Source organism: Anoplopoma fimbria, chromosome 6, assembly GCF_027596085.1.
Source record: "Anoplopoma fimbria isolate UVic2021 breed Golden Eagle Sablefish chromosome 6, Afim_UVic_2022, whole genome shotgun sequence".
NCBI lineage: Eukaryota > Metazoa > Chordata > Actinopteri > Perciformes > Anoplopomatidae > Anoplopoma > Anoplopoma fimbria.
The window spans coordinates 24,342,381-24,366,211 of record NC_072454.1 but is presented as its reverse complement, the minus strand read 5'-3'; the positions used below and the strand labels follow the sequence as shown (position 1 = coordinate 24,366,211).

Below are 23,831 nucleotides of genomic sequence, written 5' to 3'. Positions count from 1 at the left end.
ATTCAATAAATGATAATCCAAAAATCTACACACCTGTGGCTCTTTGACTTGGAAGGAAACAAGAGTCAATCTGCAAATGTGTATTTTAAGTTTAAAGCAGACTTGGAGTATATTGTCTAATGCCTCTATATTTATTACTAGCTGGGGCTTAGTGAATTAATTCATAATTTAGTGGTGGGGCTGCTGTGTATGGACATGTCTCGTTTGATTGTATATGCAATAACAATGGCTGCTCTTTAAAGTCAATTTTAAAAAAGAAAATACTGTAATATCAAACAATCACAAGTGCCGACAGAAACCACACGGATGCAGAAATAGAAAACAGTTAACTTTCCAAAATTAAAGAGAGAAAAATAAATAAAAGGAAGACAGCTCATATGTCAACAAGTAACACAGATGGATATCGTACTTCAGTGATGCCAACAAAAGTTGGATATTTGCATTACGACGCACATGCTCGTGCCACATCACTGCCAATTGTTCCGCAATATTCCACTGATCTACAGGTCGCGGTGATGTGCCAAGATATGCAGCAATGCACCAGCAAAGGCTAGAAAGAAAGAAAGAAAGAAGAAGACTTTTTTAAAAGTCAAAATGTACTTAAACAATGCTTTTAAGATTTAACAATTTTAAGAATAGCCAGCTTTCTAATGTTTTATGAGAAAGATAATGCACTAATATGCAGAATCTGTAGGCAACAGGACTAGACTTTTGGTATCGGGAGCATTCTGGTTCCCCTTTTGAAGTCTGAGAAAGTATTGACCAATAACTTTCAGGCTTTGATTGAATGCAGGTAAACCATACTTGTGGAGAGTGCATTGGCCGAAATTGCATTCTGGGAACCCACTGGCTATTGTCTGACAATGAATTAGCTTTTATTACCTCGTTATCTGGCTACCTGTGAAAAAATCTGATGTTATATGTCGTCTCTCAACTCCGATCTTGCATCTGAAGTTGCTAATCATACTGTTTACACCAAGCAGCGCATGAAAAAGGGCTCATCCATCATCGTACTGATAGATGATGGGTTCAGATTGAAGTTTTCTCAACAGGTTTGATTATCTGCTTTTTGTTTGCATCTGTCAAGAGAGTTACTCAGAGTCCTCGGCCATGCAAGCATCGTCATCTAAAATTGAATCAGATTAACATTCACTTTGTCCCCCAGTGCAAAGCACTTTACCACAAACAAATTAAAGAATAGTTTTATGCTAATGTCATTCATTCGTTAGCATCGTTTGGGACTAGCGCTATCCATTGCACCCACGTAATTATTTAAGTTTCCAGTTTCCGAAACCATTTTCATAGGATGAGAGATGACTCACACATATGATTCCAAAAGATATAAAACATTTAGACGATATTGGACCAGACGATCTGGGGAATAAGAGAGACACATAAAGGAATTTAGAGGGATTGGGTAAGTCAAACGCCTTGTCAGTCATCGGTGGGGTTTACAATGGGGCTATTATTATTCTTGCTGGGGTTATAGCCCAATCTGTTCCCCACCTTAGCACTGCCTATATACCCACATTTCTTTGTTGTTTTCCACTTATAATCCCCTGCAACTGATCTGCTCTTTTTTGTTTTCAATCTAGTGGAATGTCCTAAATGCTGATATCCCTCAAGTTCAGCATTGCTTAATCAATAAGCAAAGTGGAAAATGTTGGCTTTATATGCAGTATTTGTAACACAGACATAAACTGGAATTTCCTATCAATTTCATTATCCTGTCTGACAATGAAATCAGTTTGAGGGGTTTCCCATGAAATACCGTGGATCCCGTAGAAGAGCAGTCCTGCAAATACGAGTCTGATGAGCTTGACTTAAAGATTTGTTTTTCCACTTTACCTTCCAATATGTCATGTTTAGACCAGAGGGTTTCAATTTAAAGTCCATCCACACTTTATAACTCGACATGTGCCCTGTGGAAGAGGATGCACGTTGTTTATAACAGAGGAAAGTGGAGAAAGAGACCAAGAGTGAAAGAGTATGGGATAGTGCGTGTGAGGCAGAATGGGCATTTGAAAGAGAGGTAAGAGTTGGGGACATCATCACAGTTTGAGAGTGATTAATTTCTACTCTAAGATTCTAACAGGGTGTCAAAAGTCTGTGAAAATCTGTCTTAATGACAAATCATCATAAAGCCCTTTGTCCAAACTATTTAATGACTAAAGGATTGGTGCAAAAATCCTTTTAGAGAAGAAACAATTTTACTTTTATTTTAGGACAACTGGCATAGCAATAACCCTCACACGTGTTCATAGACAGTCGTCGTCCTCCCCCCACACACACACACACACACACACACACACACACACACACACACACATGTCACACACACACACACACACACTTGTTCTCTGGCCCGGAATGTCATCATCTCAGTCAGGCGTTCAAATCTGATTTAGGGCCTTTTAGAAAAGCAATCAGAAAACAGTGCTTTAGTGGAACATGAAATCAGGACTTATTTTATTCATTTTCACGACCCGCCCGCTGAAAGTCATTAGAGCAAAGTCGCGGCTCCGTTCTGTACAGGGGATGTCAGCAGCGTTCTCAGATTTCTGATCGTCTACTCTGACAAAACAGGCAGCAGTGGAGTTCACTCCTCATACCTGAGCACAATGTGATTTTAGTCAAAACACTAGGTATAGTCTGAAGACATGTGACTGACCTACTCCATGAAGGATTCAATTTACTTTTCACTTGTTTTTTGCAAGTTGACTCGTAATCTGGTTTTAAATAATCAAAAGAGAAATAATCACAGTTATATATATATATATTTGTATGTCTGAAACTTTTGATATTTGGTGGTGGATTAGTTAGGTGCATAGATTTACAAAGTGATTCCTTAAAGTTACTGTGAGGAACTTTTAACTGGTTATAGAACAGTCTTGGTTTAATACTGATGCCTCTGTATGACCTAAATCAGTAAACCCGACCATCTGAGAGGAGATTGGCTGTTTCTGTATAGTTTTTCTTAATGCTAATCATCAGTATAGCCGGGTCGGAATCCGCTAGAATAGGACGAAATCCAGAGGTTCCCCAGAAACTCCTTCAGCTCAGACTCCAGGGGAAGGGAGGCGAGTTCCGAGATCCTGCTGCAGAAAAATGAGAGATTTTCTAAAAGGAATCTAGTGCTCGGAAACACAACTTTAACTAACTACAGTAGTTATTTTACTCACTCCCACTAATATGGAAAGCCCTGTAAGAGCAGTAACGATATATGGGAATATTAATAACACCATATTCTTATTTTTAGCCACCTTTGCAGTGATGCTCTGGGGATAAAAATGTCATTTGCTTCGCCACTTTGATCCAGGATAAAATATTTAAAGAACTATCACGTAGATCGCCATTTGATTTGGTTCTGACATTTATGGTTCCTACGGGAAGAATTGTAATAACTTTTCATCTAGCAACATCAGTCTGAAATTCGAATTTTTATTTATTTTTCAATTTCAAACACATTTTCACAAAGCCGTAGTTGTAGACTCTTAGAATGGTCGCTGTAATGGATACCTTGCCAAAATGCACTCGTCTTGGTATTACATAAAGATAATGCAACATAACTACAGTGGAGATTTGTCAAACTTCTTAAACATCAACGACAAAGGTCAGTTTTATATGTCGGGCAGAATCAAAGAGCTTTTGTTTAAATGCACTATTTGGGACTGATAATAAAAAGTCAGACAGGGAGAAATCCATGGTAGAGGAAGCAAAGATGCTTTGGACTCAATAGACCAGAATGCAATGCAAGAAATATTATGTTTCGAGTCATGGCTGTCTCACCGCCGCTTCTCCTCGCTCGACCTTGATGTGAATTAGTTTATGTGGGTTGAATGCTCCAGTTCAACAGTCCAAACTCAATTTGCTACTAGGTGTGAATGTGTTTATGCGTTGTTCCAGTGATGTGCTAGAGTGTTTCCATGCCTTTCACCAAGTGCATAATGGGACAGGCCCATGTCTAAAATAGTTGTACTAGTCATAAGCACATTGAGTCAGAAACAGGAGAGAGAAGCAGACAAAATGAAGGCATTTAATGTTTTTTCTTTTCCTCTGAGAAAGGTTTCCTGGGATTACAGCTTCTCCACATGAGAGCCTCTCAGCCACTAATCATCTTTACTCTGAACGATTGCAGATTATTTTCCGGCCTGACACTTTATAATTTTTCAACTGTCGTACATTCCCTTTGCCGTGCGTCCTTCCCATACTCCTACTTAAATACTTTTAAAGGTATTGTGTGTGTATAAACTGTCTTTTTTATTATGAACAGACACTGCTTAATTAAATCACCCAAAAAATAGGCATTAGCTTTTTAAGTACACACAAAGCAAAGACTATATTATTTGTAAAATAAATTGTTGGCATTTCTCAAGGATGTAGAATTTCCATGGTGATAATGCCCGTTGCTTAGCAATCTCCGGCAGCTTTTATCCTTTTCTCATAAGGAGTTAAATCCTCAAGATTAGTCGCCTTGGCAAATGGCCTGCATTGGCTCATTGTCACTGTTTCACCATCCTTTGTTTAATCAGGCATTTTCCATTGAGATAGGAATCGCTGTGACAAAGTAGGAAAGATAAGCATGAGTAATGATCATCTTGAGTCACGGGCAACATTTTAAGCCACTGCATACTCAAATACGCACGAGGGCCTCTATATGAATATGATTTGTGACGCACGCACACAGACATTTTTCGTGGTCCCATCCTGATGAGGAGCTTCCACTGACTGCAGAATCCTTAAAATGTTGCCATAACCTTAACCCTCCCCAAGGCATGACTGTTTCTAATCCTTAGCCTAATAACAAAAAAACCCCATTAAATTCAAGACTTTACACAAAAATAATCCTCAGTCTACATTTAACCCTAAACCCAAGACCACATCCTTATCCAGCACCTTGTCCTAACCTTTTAAGACCATCTGAAGCTCACAGGAAGAAGATCACCAACACACACACACACACACACACACACACACACACACACACACACACACACACACACACACACACACACACATACACACTAACACCACGTACTGTAGACACATAATCCACACAGTCACGCTCACAGTTTTACGCCTCTGTTCTCCTGCAGTGAGGTCATCCTCTCCAACATCGACTTGGGCATCGCTGGCATCTGGGAGTGCCTGGTGACCAGTTCCCGTGGCAACGCTTCTCAGCAAATGGAGATAGTTGTTCTGGAGACGTCGGCACCATACTGCCCCGCGGACAGAGTCACCAACAACAAAGGGGACTTCAGGTGAGTCTCCTCACATCGACCACGCTCAACCATGTGGATTCAACTCGTAACCCTATCAGCTTAGGCATGTTGAAGTACAGATGACCTAACGTGAAATGGGCTTATTCACTTTCTTGGCAAGAGTTTGATGAAATGATTGATTAAACTTGCATGTGCGTACGATAAAAAGAGTACTAAAAAAAGCTTCAAAGTTCACAAATGGTTATCTACAGACGTATTTAATGCCATAGAAGAATTCTTTTAAATCTCTGTAGTTTGCGTTAACCACAGATGTTGTTTCAGGCATCTAACCACAAAACTCTTAAAAAATGTTTACTTTGAGGCGAGGGAAGTGCAAATATGCTTACCCATTTCCAGGTTTTAGGACTCTTTCCTGCGGCGCTCTATAATGTATAAAGTTTCCAAGTTAGCGCAAAAAACTGGAAACAAAGGTAAACAGCTAGTGTGGCTCAGTCCAACTGTAACAAAATCCCCCTACCAGCACTTCCTAAGCTCACTAATTATTGCAATACCTTGCTTATCTGTACAAAAAGACAAAAGTGTAACATTTGTTTTACGAGGGTTTATGCGCTGTAAGTCACTGCACCCCTGCCGAGAAATAGTCCACCATAAAACCACAACGTATCATCTTTAAATGCCAGTATCTTTACAAATAAATTAAAACAATACAATTTAGGTATTGTTACCTCAAACAGTGTGACCTCAAACAGAACCAGGCCAGCTGTTTCCACTTTTTTGTTATAAACTAAGCTAGCTGGCCACTGGCTGTAGCTTCATATCTCTATCCATACAAACATGCTGGTCCAATAGATCTATCCGTCCGTCTGTCTGTCTATAAATAAACCACAGCCTTGAATCATAAGCATGTGGTTTTCATTTACCAACTATTTGTGTAATTAGGTATAATGGACAGTAATGGCTGGTTTTCAGAGCTATGACCAGGAGGTATCCAGCAAAATAAGGCAATAGTGTGCACTATAATTTAGTCACCAGTCCTAATTACAGAGCCTACTGTATAAAATTAATACTGTAATCAGTGCACTCAGTCTTTCTGCCATTATCTCGACATGTACAGTGCAGTTGAGGTACTTAAGTCTGCCTCTTTTGCTGCTGTCCTGCTGTTTTTTGTTCCACCTGGAGAAAATCTGCCACACCTGGTCCACCTGGAACCAGATGCGGCTCATTAACCGTCAAAGAACCAGAGTTTAGTGCGTACAGTAGAGCCTGGACAGATCATAGACTTTAATAATAATTGGATACGTGATATGAAAACTCCCACAAACATTATGGCTCAATAATTTTCGGCTTCGTAGCAAGACTGTGAAAAAAAACAAAGAAGGGACTCAAGTTTCACATAAAAAGAGGAACAAAAAACCTCACACCTCCTCGCCGTCCATCTATTCTCCTGCTTTCCTGTCCTCCACTCTTCGTGACCACCTTAAAGCCTCACGGTCGTACAAACCCTCCCTCATGCACTCGGCCCCCCCCACCCCGTGGCTCCACCGTTGTTGTGTACACTCCTTTCGTAGCCGCCGTACATACTTTACAGCCCACTTCCAGCGCAGCAAGCACAGGGGCTTTGTTTCTGGCGGAGCTTTGGAGTAATGGGCTGGAAAATGAGCCCCCTACTTTGTTGGGGACAAAATTAACGCCATTTATTACTAAGTAGCTGCTGCCGCCGCTGCTGCAGCAACACGGATGGAGAGAGACGGGGGGGGGAGAAGCCCGATGGCAGCTCTCTACCCTCTGAACAGATTACCTGCCTCCTGAGTGCGGCGCTCCTTTATTTTCATTTAGATGAAGGCAAAAGTGTTGCCACAATAAGCATTTACTTCAGCTACTTCTCTGCAGTAGGGCTTTGACGTTGCGTTAAGGAGAAAATCTCAAAAACACATGTTTCTCCTCTGATTGCAGACAAATTGATCAATACGTGTGAGAACAAACAACTCTTTCCCAAGGCCGCTGAGGCATCTACACTAGCGCCAAGAATCAAAAAGAAAACCCACAGTTCTTTTTATTATCTGGGAAATGTGGGCTAATGTAGTGGAGTGTGAATGTTTGGCTGACTTTTCACACTCAAATGAGCTTTATTTTATTGAAACACTAACAGGCATCACCCGGAAAATGAAAATGTTCCATTTCGCCATAAAACCGCCTTGGCCCCCTATCACAGGTTGGTCAGTGGAGCAGCTCCAGGACTTGGCTCTTGACGACATTATTGACAAAGTCTCATTTCTCGCTTCACAGGAGGCTTCATTGAACTTTGCATGGCCATACGAACACCACTTGTAATTACTCTTTTAGGTTGAATTTTTCCCCTTCAGGAAGGAACAGGCAGGAGCAGGTTTTTCTCTCTCTCTCTTGCATGTTACTAAATTGCAATTTAGTAACATGCTTTCATAAAGTTGAGGAACTCAAGCTCAAAAACCAAAACCTACATTTCCCACTATTCAATTAGAGCCCTGGTTGTTAAGTTCCCATGTCTTTTTCCATCCATGGATGTGCTAAAACCAAAAAGGTATTACTCCCCATGTTTAGTTCCATTATGCACAAAGTTGAATCACAATAAAGTTGATTATTAAAGTTAGTTAATAGTTTCCAAGTTAATTAAGTCAGAAGTCATCATCATCATTGTTTCACAATCAATTATCAGAATCTTCAGTCTTCTGCAAAAAAAAACTAATTAGAGCTAGCTGTAAATCAAATATGATAAATAATAATTTCCTAAGCACAGGGAGTATGAAATTGCCATCTGGTGCCGCGACTGAAGATTCCCAAACTCACTTCATTGACTGATATCTTGTTGTGGCAGGTGGCCAAAGACTTTGGCTGGCATCCTTGCCTTCCTGCCCTGCGCTCCCGCCACCTTCGGCTCCGCCCCCAACCCGTATGGCGGCGCTCCATACCCCTCCGGCCAGAAGGTGAAGAAGGCGTGGCGGAGCTGTGACCGCGCTGGACGGTGGGCCGAAGAGGACTACACCCAGTGCCCGTACGCCAGTGAGCTGACCCGCGTGCTGCATGAGCTCACACAGGTAACGACATCCGTTCTAATTATACCCATGTTCAACATGTTGACATATTTGCCAGCGTTCCCAGACTGTTTCACGACAAGATTTGATAACTTCATATTCCTAGAATACAGAAACAAACATCTCCTCTGATTCATCTTGTAGCCTGCAGCTATTTGCACATCTGTGCTCGTCGGCCTTTATGTACACGATACAAGCAGACAGACGACAAGCTGTTTCATTCTACAGTCCTCATGGGAATACTGCACCACATTAAAGCCTCCAAGTTCAAACCTACATGCATGGCATAAAATAACATGAGCGTGGTTTATAATGTATTACATGTTGTCAGAGCTGTTTCATGTGACGACGGACTGTGTGATCATCTAGTGTCCATTTGAACAACTCTTCACATCAGCATTAAATTAGATCCACTGCACAGCACTTATTTAAAAAGAAAATAGGTCACTTTTAAGGCTGGTTGGCCTTTTACTCCTGTTATTTCCTTTTTCCCAAACCCGTGGTGGAGCACACTAGGCTTTGACTTTTCATTAAAACTACATGATGACTGGTGTATTAACTGCGCGCCAAATTAATCAAAGCACACTAGGCCAAATTGCCTCCTTAGTTACCATGTAAATGGTTGCTGACAAGCAGTGTGGCATTAAAAAGGCTATTTTGAAATGGAGTCTGGTGCAGCGCTCGCACCGGAGCTACATTACATCAATCTGAGCAAACTCCATCAGCGTGTTTGTAACTGTTACAAAGTTATCTCCACTTCACCTTTCCTCCTCTGCAGAGGATATTAATGATGGTGTGAATTTAACAATGAATATTGTAGAAACACTGTCACCCTCTCTAAATTGTTGCTGCACGTTTTGTCCTTTGTGTTCCAGATGACCGTTAACACCACCAACGCTCAGCCTTTAGGCCAGCAGTTGGTGGCCTTCACCAGCAGGGCGGCGCACTTCACCGATGTCATGGACGTCATCTTCGTCACACACCTGGTGGAGAGGTTGACGAGGCTGGTGGAGAAACGTAGAGACGTAAGAGTGAGCGCACACAGAGAGATACGCCACAGCCGGGGAACTTCACAGATCCAGACATGACAGTATATAACCCAACTGTCTCCTTTGAAGCACGTTTCCAAATCAGACACTGTAACTTACTGTACTCTTATTGTAAGCTGCTTCCCCGGTTTAACAGCTTTATCAGGAAAAACTGTTCATCTCATCCAGAGGCAACAACGGCTTTAAGTTGATCTCAGCTCAGCAGGAGCTGCGTAAAAAAGTCACGGCCGCACGCTGTCACTCTGGTTCCAATCCTTCGATCGATTCCAGATAGCCTAACGTTTCACCTCGTACGCGTTTCCTCACGCCCGCCACGGCGTTGGACCTGAATGGCGATTATGGTCATGAAGACGCATCTCTTTTTGAGCAAGCCGTGTTTTTCCTCAAGTGAACTTCCCTCCCGTTTGTGGCCGGAGGACATCGGTCGGGGGGTTGGGGGGTTTGGGGGTTACGTCACATTAAAGGTCAGGCTGTGCGAGGGGAACGCCGTTGAGCTCAGTCAGTGAAAAGAATCAATATTAGCTCTCGCTTGTCCAATTACTCATCACGGGTCACTTGGGAAGAGATATTATGAGGCGATACTTAAAGTTTTATCATTCCTGAGACAATGCTGATGAGACCGCCCTCATTCATCCAATAAAGAACAGAAATGAAGCAACAATGAGAAGTACAGTAAGTAAATAGCTAACTGCCATCCCAGGGAAGCGATTAGGCCCCATTGGAGCCGCTAATCTAAATTAAATCTCCCAATAATGAATGAAGCCACCATTTGCCTCCCTCCCAATTCTGACTCGAGATTATAAATGTGCCGTTTGTTGCGGATGTGATTGATGTGCATGATGAGTCTGCCTCCTCCTTGTGTGTGTCTGTGTCTGTGTGTGTGTGTGTGTGTGTGTGTGTGTGTGTGTGTGTGTGTGTGTGTGTGTATGTGTGTGTGTGTGTGTGCTTCATACAGTACAGTTTGTGCAGTCGTCTCCGGTCAATTCATCTGCAACACATGTCTGCTTGCTTCTCCACAGCTGGGGGACTACATATCAGACGTAGCCAGCAACATGATGCTGGTGGAGGAGCACATCCTGTGGATGGCGCAGAACGAGGCCAGAGCGTGCACTCGCATCGTGCAGTGCGTGGAGCGCATCGCGGACCTGGCGCTGAGCGGGGACAATCAGGTTGTTTCCAAGGTACACGGCAGGACTCTGAAGACAACCCCCACTCACTCACGGACACACTCAGTCCGGGCGAAAGGTTGATTATCTGACTACATGTCCCGTAGCCTCACCTTTTTTCTCGCAGCCATCGAATAATGAGAAGTTAATTTGGGTTTAGCAGATAAGTCGAAAAAGGCAAGAGAAGAGATAAATTGCTTCCTTTGTTTCTTCTTGCTTCCTGTCTATTATTTTTCCTCTCTCTTCTGTCGCTTGGGATAAAAGCATCTCCTTAATGACTAATATAAAAATCTCTTCCGCCCGCCACCTCACTCCTTATTCTTGTGCTTGTCATCCCTCAGGTATCTGCGAACATCGCTCTGGAGGCCTTTCTGATCCGGCCATCTAACTTCCTCGGCCTGTCCTGTACTGCTCTTCAGCATCCGTCCACCTCATCGGCAGCCTCGCTTCACGGTGACAGCCGCTCCCCCACCGACAAGGACACCAGACGAGAGCGCGACGCCGCCGGGGAATCGCTGCTCAACTTCAAATGCCACACCGTCAACAACAGCGGCTCACCGGCCAGTCAGCTCAGCAAGGTAGGACGCCAGATAATAAATGGCGTGAAACTTTGTAAAATATGCCACTCCGTTCTTTTTGCCGGGCTCTGTTGGCAAAAAAATCCACCGAATCCAGCCTGAGGTCAGGAAACAGTCTTCTCTGACATTCTCACACCCAGTGGGTTTTTTTTTTTATTGAAATGCCACACACTTTTGTATTTTCTGACACTGTGTTCAAATGCAGGAGTGAGAGAAGAAGAAGAGAAGATGTTCTAACTGAGAAATAAAATATGAGAAGGGGAGAACAGCTTATACAGCAGCTAGTGGGCACGATAAAAAATGAATTCTCCAGCACCACACAGTTGAAGCATGCAGGAAGGATTACCACCTGCCCTGAAGTCTGTTGTCGCCCATTTGGTGACACCTTGTTTGGTTTTGTTGGCACGCCATAGATCAGCCGGTTATATGCCGGGTAGTAGCGGGGGCAGGGCCTGCAAACACGACGGTCATTTGGGAGTCAGTGAATGCAGCAGCCTCTCCCCCCCTCCACTATGATGAATAAGATGGCCTTGCGTCCCCGTCACTTTAAATCAGTTGCGGCTCCGTTTGTGGTCGTTCCAAAAGACAAACACCATGCCGACAGACGAGGGGGCACTCGGCATCTGCATACGGCAGGCCAAACATTTGACTCCCCTGGCACTGAAGTGGAATAGTTCTGCAACATTTGAACAGTTTGCACCCTCCAGCTATTCTCTCTGCTGATGAATTCATCAGCGTGCATGTGAGCGTACCCCGTCTGTGCATGGTAATGCTTATCGGGGGGGAAGAGAGAGTGCATTGGTGTGTGTTTTGTCTTTCAGTCTGCGCGCTTATTTCATTTCCCTCATCTTCTTCTTCTCTGGTGATACGTGTGTCAAGTCTCTGCGGTTTTGTCTGCAATTGCGGCACTTAGTTTCAGCTCTGTGTGAAGAATGTGTGTGTGTGTGCGTGTTTGTATGTATGTGTGTGTGCGTGTTTGTATGTATGTATGTATGCGTTTCTGGAAGCTGAGCTAAGTCAGCTGTATCACGGGGAGGACAGTGCTGCATTTCTAGAGGCTGCTTTGGCAAATTTGCTCTAAATCACAGCTCGATGATATCCAGATGGACTTTTGTGAAATTGCGAAGCAAATGTGGAGGAAACAATTTTTCTTGGTTCACGCTGAAACGTATCTCCGTGGCTGCACTTCACAGCTTTGACAGGTTTCTCTATACTCTGAAGTCGTGCTAAAGCTGGGTTGTTGGGCATAACCCCAAGCCTTGGCACCGTGTGTCCTTGAGTAGCATATTTGAACATGAAACTGTCAGTGCGATGGATTTGGTTTTTCAGAAACTTTAAATATGAGTGGATGTGATGACGTTTGATGCTTCCCAAGGCTTCTGATCATTGCCAAATGAAGAGAAGAGTCATTCTCCTAAAGCAGCCTAGAAAAGATCCATGTTAAGTCATTCGTTACAGTCAACATAATTTGAGTACCGTGACGTCACTCATTGGTTGTGAACTACGGTTTTGAATCCTCAAGTTTGGCATTTTGGCCGTCGCCATCTTGGCTTTTTACAACCAGTAGTGACACAGAAAGTTGCAACAGAACGCTGAATACAATATTTTCATGCGACCAAAAGGTTACAATTCATTTTCACTAAGTAAAAACACACTGTGAAAGGGTTAAAGTTGTTGGACAAAAACACGGACAACTCCCAGATCGGACAACCCCCGTGGTATCGACTTGTCAATCACACAGGTAGCCACGCCCTAAAGCATTCCCTGCTTTATGGTCTATTTGACTCTAAATGGGACCATAATTTAATAAACGAACATCAGTCTTGATGAAAAGCGTGAGGTGAAGAAGTGTAATACTATTTCCAGCTCATTTAGCATGCAGAATGAACATAGCTCGTCCTCCAGGGGCGATTCACATTCTCACACCTACACGCTGCCCAGTTTCCACAGCTCCTGCTCCTCTGGAACAGTTGTGGGGAGAGCACTTTAATTGTAATAGTTGAGGGACACGAAAGTGACAGCCTGTAAAAGTGCTCTAATCTATTCAAGGTATTGCCCCCCCCTCTCTCCGTACCGTTCACAGGACATGTGGGAAAGACTTCCCCAATTACTGATAATATGGGAGAGTCTCTCAAGCCGAATACTTTAGCAGATGCTCTGTCTAAATCAACTTGTGCTGCTGAGAGTCTGAATCAGATGGAGTCCGACCCCCCCCAATATATTGACAGATATTCTTACCACTGGGCCGCTGACAGTACTTCATTTTAACTCTGTAAGACACTCATTCACTTCAGATGTCACATATTCAATACATGAAATCAGTTTTTCCTAAATTCCGATATTTTTTTACAACAACGTGTTGAGAAACCATTTCAAGCAGGAAAGACAAAAGAGTCATGCTTTGACATGCTGGGGCATGTGAGGAGTCTTTGTTGATCAGATGACCTATCTGTGGTAGGATGACCCATACAGGAATACCCCCCCTGAGTCTAGAAACAGGTTGTGGTGAAGGAGCGATGTACGGCCCAGATGAAGATCTGGATGGAGGTCATCTGGAGCAGGGTTTCCAGATAAACTTACTGGACAGTTGGTTCTGGTGAAAACCTTACGGTGGAAGGGTGGAGGAGGGTCGCAGCAGTCTGGCACTGGAACAAAAACCAAAAAGCAGCAGAGAAAGTTACAGTTGTAACATTTGACCGTAATGAGAAGATTGGTTCTCAAAGGTCGTGTCTTAAGTAAATAGAGAAAGCATGAAGATCTTCCTGATTTAACTTTTTCTAAGCTTCATGAAGACACAAGAACTATGGTCAGCTCTGTTGCGATAATGCAATTATAATTAATTTTTTATCATTACCACACAATAAGCAAATCCAAAGGTTTAACAATGTAGTTGTGGGTGCGGCATACTGAAATGAAACGAATAATCAATTTTAACTGCATAATGCAAAAGTCAGGATTCAACTGGGCGGTGAGCGTCTGGCTCAAGCTGTGCCACGCAACAGTTGAATGCAATATTTAAAGGAAATTATTAAGAATGTTCCCTGCTTTATAGGCTACAGCCTTCATGATGCATGAGACTATTGTTCCTTAAAACCAACCAGAAGTGCTTGGTTTTAGTGAATAATTCATATCTGATTTTTAATTATGTCTGACTAGAAAAACAAGGAATCTCTGTCGGTCTGTAAGTGGGTACGTGTGCGTATGTGTGTCATTAGCATATTTTAAGAACCGTTCATACGAACTACATCACACTTGGTGGATGTATTACTTGGGACCCAAGGATGTGCAGGGTCCAAGTTGGTGCAGTCTGGACACGCAACACGTTAAATATTAATAAACTTTGAATAAACAAGTGATAAGTCGAGCATGTCGTCTACAGCGGGCCTTTACAGCACTTTTGCTTGAGCGGTTCTTGACCATGCTTCACACTTAACAGTTAATCGAAATTTAATGACCATTAATACAACTTTTTCTTTCTGCTGGTTTTGTACAACTATGAGAAAAGAAAGTCAGGATTTAAAAGTTTTCCAGATATCATGCTATCAGGAAATTCACCCTATCTCTCACCATCATAATGAGTTGGTTCAGATGCCGTACAGTGTTAACACCGCGGCTGAGGGTGTCTCAACTCACATTTTTTCTTTATCATATATTTGAATGCTCAAAGCATCAAGTGCGTGTGTTGCCATGACAATAAGTAAACCGCACATCATTCGGCTGAGACAAATCTCATAATTGTGGGTCTCTCAGCAGGCTGCCTAAGCCGGTGTTGAGTTGGAGGATGAAGGAGAGCTTATACACCAACTAGCCTTTAAAAAGGATGCAGCCAATTAAAAGCAGACGTATAGTTATTATAGTAGGAGATATCAGGTCAAAGACTAAAATGAAATGAGCAGCCATTCTGAGTTGAAAACGAAGACCTGTTGTGTGTAAGAAGCCATCTTTTCCTCCCACCATCGAACTCAATACATTCTGGATATCAGGGGCTCAGAAATAAATTCACATAATGCGCGCACACATACACACACACACACACACACACACACACACACACACACACACACACACACACACACACACACACACACACACACACACACACACACACACACACACACACACACACACACATACTCCTGTATGAGTCATCAGTCAGTCTGTCTAACTCTGCTCAGTTTAACAGCCCACTGTGAAGGCTGCACAGACACACAGCACCACCGCTTGTTATCGAGCAAAGGAGATAGTACAAAGATACAGACAAGCGGAAAAGAAGGACAAAGCTTGGGGGAAAGAAATCCTAGTTGGATGTCATCACATAATCATGAATCTTTGTTTTTATTTTTTTATGCCTCCAAGCAGGCGACAGCTGTGGCCAAAGGCGACATGTCTTCAGGTTGTCGGGCCATTCTCATGAACAAGATATCTCAGGAATGCCTTGAGGGAATCTCTTCAAATTTGGCACACACGTCCGCCTGGACTCCAGGATGAACTGATTAGATTTCCAAGGTTAAAGGTCATTGTGACATCACATCTGTCCCATTCTCAGAAACGTGATATCTCAGAAACGCTTTGAGCAAATTACTTCAAATTTGCCACAAGCGTCCCCTTGCACACAAGGATCATCTGATTAGACTTGGGTGATCAAAGGTCACTGTGATGTCACAGAACATGTTTTGGTCATAACCAAAGAATTCATATGCTAATAAGACAATTTCACACAAAAGTCTTATAAGATGAAATAATGAAGTGATGACATTTTGGTCAGACATGGATGTAAACTACAACGTAACCAGGAGGCAGTTATTCTAGTTTTATTTTTGAATCATGTAAGCCAAAGCAGATCCACATGTCAGTTAACTGTCGGATTGCAATTTGTCATTGAATGGTATATACAGTCATGTAAGTGAAGTGAGTCAGAGCTTGTGTGAAGTCGACAAACATGTCCTCATAAAACTCTTGTGTTGTTGTCAGCGGCAGTCGGGTGCCTGAGTGTCATTAACTAGAACAGTGGCACGCAAACTTTTTAAGAAGGGCTTTAAAAGTGATTAATGGGCCAGCTCCTGAAAAACCTGCAGACTTCCTCATAAACTGGGCTCCTTTTCTCCGGCTGTTCCCTCCGTACTCGTGTTACTGGCTGAACAGCTGAGTGATCTGCTCTCCGTCTCACTCTGGCAGAAGCTCAGCACCGTTTAGAGCCGCTTGGGTCCAACTGGACTAAGACACACAGCATATGGCCCCGCTGTGCCAACACCTTGCCAAATAGTGTCGTGATAAAACACAGCCGTACAACACCAGCGCCTTACATAATGCACTCTATTGTAAAAGTATTTGTCTCATGATTGATTTTCTGTTTTTTCACACAAGAATTTTGTCACATTGTTATAGAGGAAGGCTAAAAGAAAGAGGGGACTCTCTACCCAGGTTTAATAATTGAGTAGTACGTGATAATGTCCCTGTTTTTTTGTGTGCATGTACAGTGGGGCAAAAAAGTATTTAGTCAGCCACCAATTGTGCAAGTTCTCCCACTTAAAAAGATGAGAGACGCCTGTAATTTTCATCATAGGTACACTAAGAATCCAGGAAATCACTAAGAATCCAGGAAATCACATTGTAGGATTTTTAATGAATTAATTGGTAAATTCCTCGGTAAAATAAGTATTTGGTCACCTACAAACAAGCAAGATTTCTGGCTCTCACAGACCTGTAACTTCTTCTTTAAGAGGCTCCTCTGTCCTCCACTCGTTACCTGTATTAATGGCACCTGTTTGAACTTGATCAGTATAAAAGACACCTGTCCACAACCTCAAACAGTCACACTCCAAACTCCACTATGGCCAAGACCAAAGAGCTGTCAAAGGACACCAGAAACAAAACTGTAGACCTGCACCAGGCTGGGAAGACTGAATCTGCAATAGGTAAGCAGCTTGGTGTGAATAAATCAACTGTGGGAGCAATTATTAGAAAATGAAAGACATACAAGACCACTGATAATCTCCCTCGATCTGGGGCTCCACGCAAGATCTCACCCCGTGGGGCCAAAATGATCACAAGAACAGTGAACAAAAATCCCAGAACCACACGGGGGGACCTAGTGAATGACCTGCAGAGAGCTGGGACCAAAGTAACAAAGGCTACCATCAGTAACACACTACGCCGCCAGGGACTCAGACCCTGCAGTGCCAGACGTGTCCCCCTGCTTAAGCCAGTACATGTCCAGGCCCGTCTGAAGTTTGCTAGAGAGCATTTGGATGATCCAGAAGAGGATTGGGAGAATGTCATATGGTCAGATGAAACCAAAATAGAACTTTTTGGTAAAAACTCAACTCGTCGTGTTTGGAGGAGAAAGAATGCCGAGTTGCAAGAAATTCCCTCGTGTGAAAATGATGTGTCAAGTTTGCACTGCCTTTTTATAGGCTGAAAGGAGTTATAAAGTTGGGCACCTTGGTTTGTACATTGGAGCCTATGACTTTAATCAGGGTTGGAAAGCAAAAGCGAAAATCCACACATTCCCAAAAAAATGGCTTTTTTGCCTAATTCTGTGTGAAAGTATTCATGACAAATACAATTTGAAAAAATACATTGATTTTCAAATAAATAGCAAGACAAAAGTCAAATGTGGACCCGGGGATCACCAAAGTCAGAGGGATTCATCCTTAAAGCCCCATGAATGTCTGTACAAACGTTTTAGCCAATCCAATTCGACCCGTTGGTGTAACTACATATATAGCCTGGGAGTCACCAAAGTCATAAGGATTAATTGTCATAAGGATGGACATCTGTACCACATTTTATAGCAATGTATCCTGTAGTAGTTGGGATATTTCAGTTTGGACCAAAATGGTTGGCCAACCAATGGACATTATCATCCCTAGAGCCAAGTCTCTTACTTGCCAAAAACCATCCAATTCTGTGTCTGTATGAAGGGCCCACATTAAACAAAGAAAATGAGACTTGTCTATCCACATCCTAGATTCTCTTATTGAGTTTTGCTGATGCCATAAAAACCAAGTGGCATGATTTCCTGTGAATAGATAAGCCAAAGAAAGCAATCTGTGTCATTTTACTGTTCAATCATTATCTGTTTGCTGTGTATTTAGCTGAATAAGACCACTGTGCATGCTTAAATCCTGCCTGAATTTTAACCAACGTATTAAAATACCTTTTCTATTTACCGGGTTTAGTGAAATTGCTGGTGTAAATACAATCTCAAGCTAGACATTTTTCTCTTACACCAAGCAAATACATCTTTTGTTTCGCAGATTCCAGCAAGATTTTATTTTCAAATCTGTGTGAATAGAGTATCTCACCCACATATTAATATTACAACATTGCACAAATGTAGTATATGTAAATGAGCACAGATTTTCCAATAGTCACCGAGGCACTTACTCGGTTGCATTTGATCGCAGATTTATATCTAGCACGCACTGTTTCAAAGGTCTGCTTAAAACCTAATTGGTAGGGGAATATCTGACATAGCGAACGCTTTGCTTGTTGAACGTTCCCAAAAAAGTCTCCCATCACAAACCGAATGTGTTCTCTGTCTTCAAACACAGCAGAAAGTTGACTTTGAGCCGTTGTTTCAAATATTTGAAATATGAACACTATGAACACTTTCTGCAAGAATTTGTGAATAAATATTTGGCACGGATAAAAAAAAGGAGCTTTCTTATGTGCTTGAGCTGAAAAAGGTCAGGTTAGGTGATGTTTTCGACGCAACGTTGTGTATATTCAGGTGATTGACAGCTGTCACAGGGTATTTATGGTGCAATTGGAAGGATTTTCTTTGAGTATTCAAAATAGTCTTACTCATTGGTTCCTAACTAACACAAGTGGCAGGGATTCTGAGGCACAGGAACTACATTTTTTTGATATTTACATAGGAAGAGAGAGATAATCTCATGGTAAAGTTGTACTTAAACACATGTACGGTATATATTGCAATATATGAGGTGTAGAAAGAGGAATCTACATGTTTTCTATTTTATGTGGATCTTAAGTGGATCTTTCAGAATAATTTGCATATTATTTGCATTTTTCAAATTTTTTATCAGTGTGGCATGCAGTGTGGAACCCGCACTGGTCTGGTCTTGGTCTTGATTGGTTTTAACCCTTCAAAGTCTTTGACTTCTTTTTCTTTCATAATACACTGATCTTGGTCTTGACTTGGTCTCAAACAGTCAAAGTCTTGGTCTGGACTTGGTTTCAGTTTCGGTGTTCTTGACTACAACACTACCAAGTGACCATGGTATGGGCAAGATAATACCCTTCAAGTTTTACATTCCCTTATTATAATAGATTATGGGGCCACTGGATGCGAGGCCTCCACATCATCCATAACAATTATGAAATATAAGACTTGGCAGGTATATTTTTTACTCAAATAGAAGGGTGAGTCCTGACATTTAGTTTTTTGTCAGCTGGCTTTGTACTCATTGGCGTACTTCAGTTATGAACTCAATCACCATTTTTAAATATACATTTCTATACGTCGACAAATCTGATGTCTGCCTTGCATCCAAAACAAAACCTTTAGAATTGCAATTAAAATGAGCTAAAGCAAAAGCACCAGCCCCAACATCTTTTCAGCATCCTGCCTGATTACTGCGTGTCTGGCGGCTGACCTTTCAGTCGGTATCACACTGCTTAATACCACAGTGTCACTTTGTTTGGAACAGATTCGGAACCAATTACGGCTAAATTACACAAACATATGGCATCTTGTCCCATTCCACAAGTCAGCGGGCATTATCCTTGAAGTGAATTGCAGAGTGTATGGTTCATTGAGGATGACAGTTTGGGACAATATTTACCACTTTGGATCCCCCCTTCCTTATCATTGACAGGTAATTAGTGGAAGCCTTTAGGCTGAACGGGTGGAGTGCTCCCCACCCCCCGTCTCTCCTCAGATAGCCTCTCTCTGCTCCACAGAGCTCCACTGCTTTTTAATTACAACCACCCGGCTCTGCGTGGGTGTGTGTTTTTTTGTTTTGTTTTGTTTTTTATGTGGGGTATATGTGGATGTGTTTGTCCTATTTGGTGTGAGGATGTGTCTGGATTTTTGTGTGTGTGCATCAGTTGCCCTCCAGGTGAAGACTCTATATCAGGGGAAACTGTTGCAGCAGAACAGAGCCGCCGGCTGCCGCACAGTAAATCCTCTATGTCAGCACAGGCATCTAAGACAACCAAACATGACCCAGTTTGTCCCCGATACAGTAAACGTGGCGCTTTAACGAACGAGTAGCGTCTTGATAATTCGCCTCTAATTGGAATATGTTAGGGTTGCGTTGTGTACAGCCCCTCTAATAAGCTACGGAGGATTTAGAGTACTTAACTCCAACACGAACAGTGCAAGGACTCTTCATTAGCTCGTTGACCCTGCGTCTCCGTGTGGAGGGGCCGCGGATGGAGGAAAATCCTCCCTCCGTATTTGACGTGAAAAACGACCGGAGGTTAATAGCACGGGTGTTGAACCGCAGTGAAGTGTCAAGAGTCAAATGGTGACGGGCGTAAACATTGGATGGGAATCTGAAAGCATACAAGCATTGCCCCCCGTGTGCGTCTTCCAAGGTGGAAATATGGATATTTGCATGCCGGCATCACGTTGCGTGTGCGGGCTTATGCAAAGATGTCAATATCAAGCGGTTCGTGTGTGGCGGCACATCCATGCAGCTGCATTTACGTTCCACGGAGAGAAGGCGTATAGAATATTTTCCCCGACCCCGAGAAATCACTTTTCTTTTTTTTCTTTTCTTTTTTTTTTTTTCCCTTTGCAGCTCGGTGAAACAAACAGGCCTGTGATGCAGCAGTGAGAGGCCTTGAATGCTAAACACATCATAAGAGAGGGAGGCAGTTAAGAGGAGGAGGAGGACGAGGACGAGAGCTAGCAGACAAAAAGAGAAACTGAAATAGAAAATAAAATAGGAAAAAAAAAAAGAGAACGGATGCAACACAGCAAAAAGTGACAAATGAAGGACTAGAGACAGGAAACAGAGAGCGAGATGGAGGGACTAAGCAGGGAGCAAGGGAGAGCGAGATGAGGAGACGGAGAATGAGGAAGAAAAATTGTCCTATCAGTGGCTGGAGATCAGCGGGCCTCTGGGACTTCTGTCCATTTCCACAGAATGAGAGACAAAGATTTGTTTCCCTTTTGTAGAGACGCAGAGGAGTCAATCCTCTACTTCCTGTGTAGAACGCGTGCTGGACAAGCCATCCCCAGCTGAATCATGTGTCCCATCCCATCTTTTCTGAAAACTCTACCCAGGGAGGTCACGTCTGACTCTTTTTAAAAAAAAAAATGTATTAGAGCATCCACACCTTGGCTTTCCTTTCCGCCAATTCCTCCAGTTTATTTCATCAAACGGTTTGCTGAATCATGCAGCACTTACCAAGCCCTTCTGTCGGCTGTGTTGTCCAGTGCAGTCTTCTACTGCTGTACATGTTCCTTCTCACTGATGAGAACACATTTGCTCATCACTGACTGTTTTCTGCTTTCATACATTTAGCCTAGATCAAATTTTCTGTGTGCTGTGCGTCTTATCAGCCGAGCTGCACAGTATTCTCAGCCAGCTTGGTCCATGACAGCTGACTGTAGAGAACGACGGCTCCGGCCTGCCCACCGCTTCAGGAAGAATAATCCTTTGAAAAATAGGTCATTTTCAATTATACATTGCATCTGCATCTTAATAGTGTCTTCTGTAATCGTGTCAAAGAGAGTATGGCATAGATTTTTTCCTCCCTGCCCGTAGCCTCACTGCAAACCTGTATCACTCATAACAGCATCACCTCGAAGGAGCAGAGAAGTCTTTTTTAAAAATAGCTTCTAAAACGATTTGGAAAACTGTCAGTGGAGAGAAATTTAGGTTCTGATTTCACAGACCAGAGAGTCGACTCTATTCAAAGTCAGAAGGCTTGCAGGGATCCGTTTCATGGCAGACAAAGAGCCAAACGTATCCTATATGTTTTTTTATTCTTTTATACTTTGTGTATCCAGATGTCATGAAAAGTTCAGAAGAATTTTTCAATTTTGGTATAGTAATAATGGTTATAAAAGAATAGAGACACATCGTCTGTTTTTGTCACTAAAAGCTTATCAAATGAAGGCAGATAGGAAGTTTGCGTTGTTTTAATCAGAAGGCACTTTTTCAAAGTGACTATGTGTGCAAGAGTATGCACATACTGTAACTGCAACACAATCTGTTCAAAAACATTGATTTAAAGGGGTAGATGATATGATAATTTATTACACAATTTACTCTCTCAACTGATCTCCAGATAATGTCCTTTATCACAATATTGTGCTTGAAGGTTCTTTATCGACTTTGGGAATAGTAGTGGGCGTCTTTGGTTCTTTAGAAACCTTTTTTTTCTGGCCAGTTGTCATGATGTAGTGATACTGTGATCATGTGTGTTTTTTTCATGCAGTAGCTATGGTAGACAAAAATATCATAGTAAATGGTATTATTACAGAAATACTACTACAATTGCCAAAATGCTATGAATTTAATTCATATCATGAATTAAATTCGCCTTCAGTTTAATCAAACCTATGAAAACACCACTTTGTCGGGTTCAAATGAACTAAAAAACACAGTTTTGAACAGTTGACTGTAAATCAGATCCATTTGTGTTTTTACATGTTCACTATGTCACAATATCATACATGATTATCATGGCTAAAGAATCCGAATTAACACTATTATCGCGACATCTTTAGAAAACTTTGGGGGGAAAGAAACGTTCAGTCAATTCATCTTTACCTTTGTTTGTTGTGCATTTTGTTGAATCCCATTCAAAATACGAGTGTAGGGAGTCGGATAGAATCTTTACCCATAACTGTACATAGAAATTGATTTTAGATGTTGCATTATTTACACGATAGTATCATGTTAATATCCCAATTATCTTCAATATATAAAAGAACCAACATATGCTGTAGTTTTTTTGTTGCAATGTTTCAGTCCACAGACCAGGGCTCTCACAAACCGCCAACACCGCCCACCAACACACCATCTCTGCATTACTACTTACAAAAAACCCCAGCTGAAGCTGACCCGTCACTCACATGATATTCATGCTCTATTCCACTGAACAGTGGCTGGAGTAAAACCAGACAAGGAGCCCCGGTTCTCTGGTCCTGCTGTGACAGCTGTGCCTCCGTTTGATGGGTAAAAAGCTGGTCCCCTGTGGCTCATTAAACCGCTAATGAAGGCAGGAGCGCTGTGTTGCCTTCACTGTGCCCTCTGAAAATGTGGGTAATGATGGTGATAGATGTCTACCATCACATTTCAACAATGATATATTGTAAACCAGGTAAACAGGCCCATCTCTAACTGTTATATAAAGTTACATGTGCTGTGATAAAGAATTCCATCCATATAGCCCATCTCTAACTCTGCTGACTCATGCTTTAACTTCAATTGTGGGATTACATGGTCGTCTATGGGTTGAAAAAACCCTAATGTCTATTAATCAGACTGAAATATATTGTTTTTCCGCGCTAAGAACAAGGCTGTTTTCTTGGAAAGTGGCTGTTGATTTGGTCGATACAAGTTTGTTTTTTTCTGCCAACAGTAGCAATATGGTTCATGTCCCAGCGCAGCTCTGAAAGTGAATGAGCAACATCTTTTCCTCCCCTAAATAATAAAAGGAAGCCAGCACTAGAAGAGCGGCCAGCATTGGAAGCCTGTTGCACTGGGCCGCTGCCAGCTGTTTATATGGTTCACTCCCAATTTGAGCCAAGACTTAG

General features: G+C 42.3%; 1 protein-coding gene across 1 annotated transcript in view; it reads left to right on the top strand.

Annotated features, from left to right (window-relative positions):
- LOC129092609 (adhesion G protein-coupled receptor A3) overlaps positions 1-23,831 on the top strand; it is a 163,413-nt gene that overhangs the window by 45,799 nt on the left and 93,783 nt on the right. The window contains exons 8-12 of the mRNA XM_054600615.1: positions 5,097-5,261; positions 8,074-8,293; positions 9,166-9,315; positions 10,359-10,520; positions 10,847-11,083. Of these exons, the coding sequence (XP_054456590.1) occupies positions 5,097-5,261; positions 8,074-8,293; positions 9,166-9,315; positions 10,359-10,520; positions 10,847-11,083 (934 nt within the window). The remainder of the gene's footprint in view (positions 1-5,096; positions 5,262-8,073; positions 8,294-9,165; positions 9,316-10,358; positions 10,521-10,846; positions 11,084-23,831) is intronic.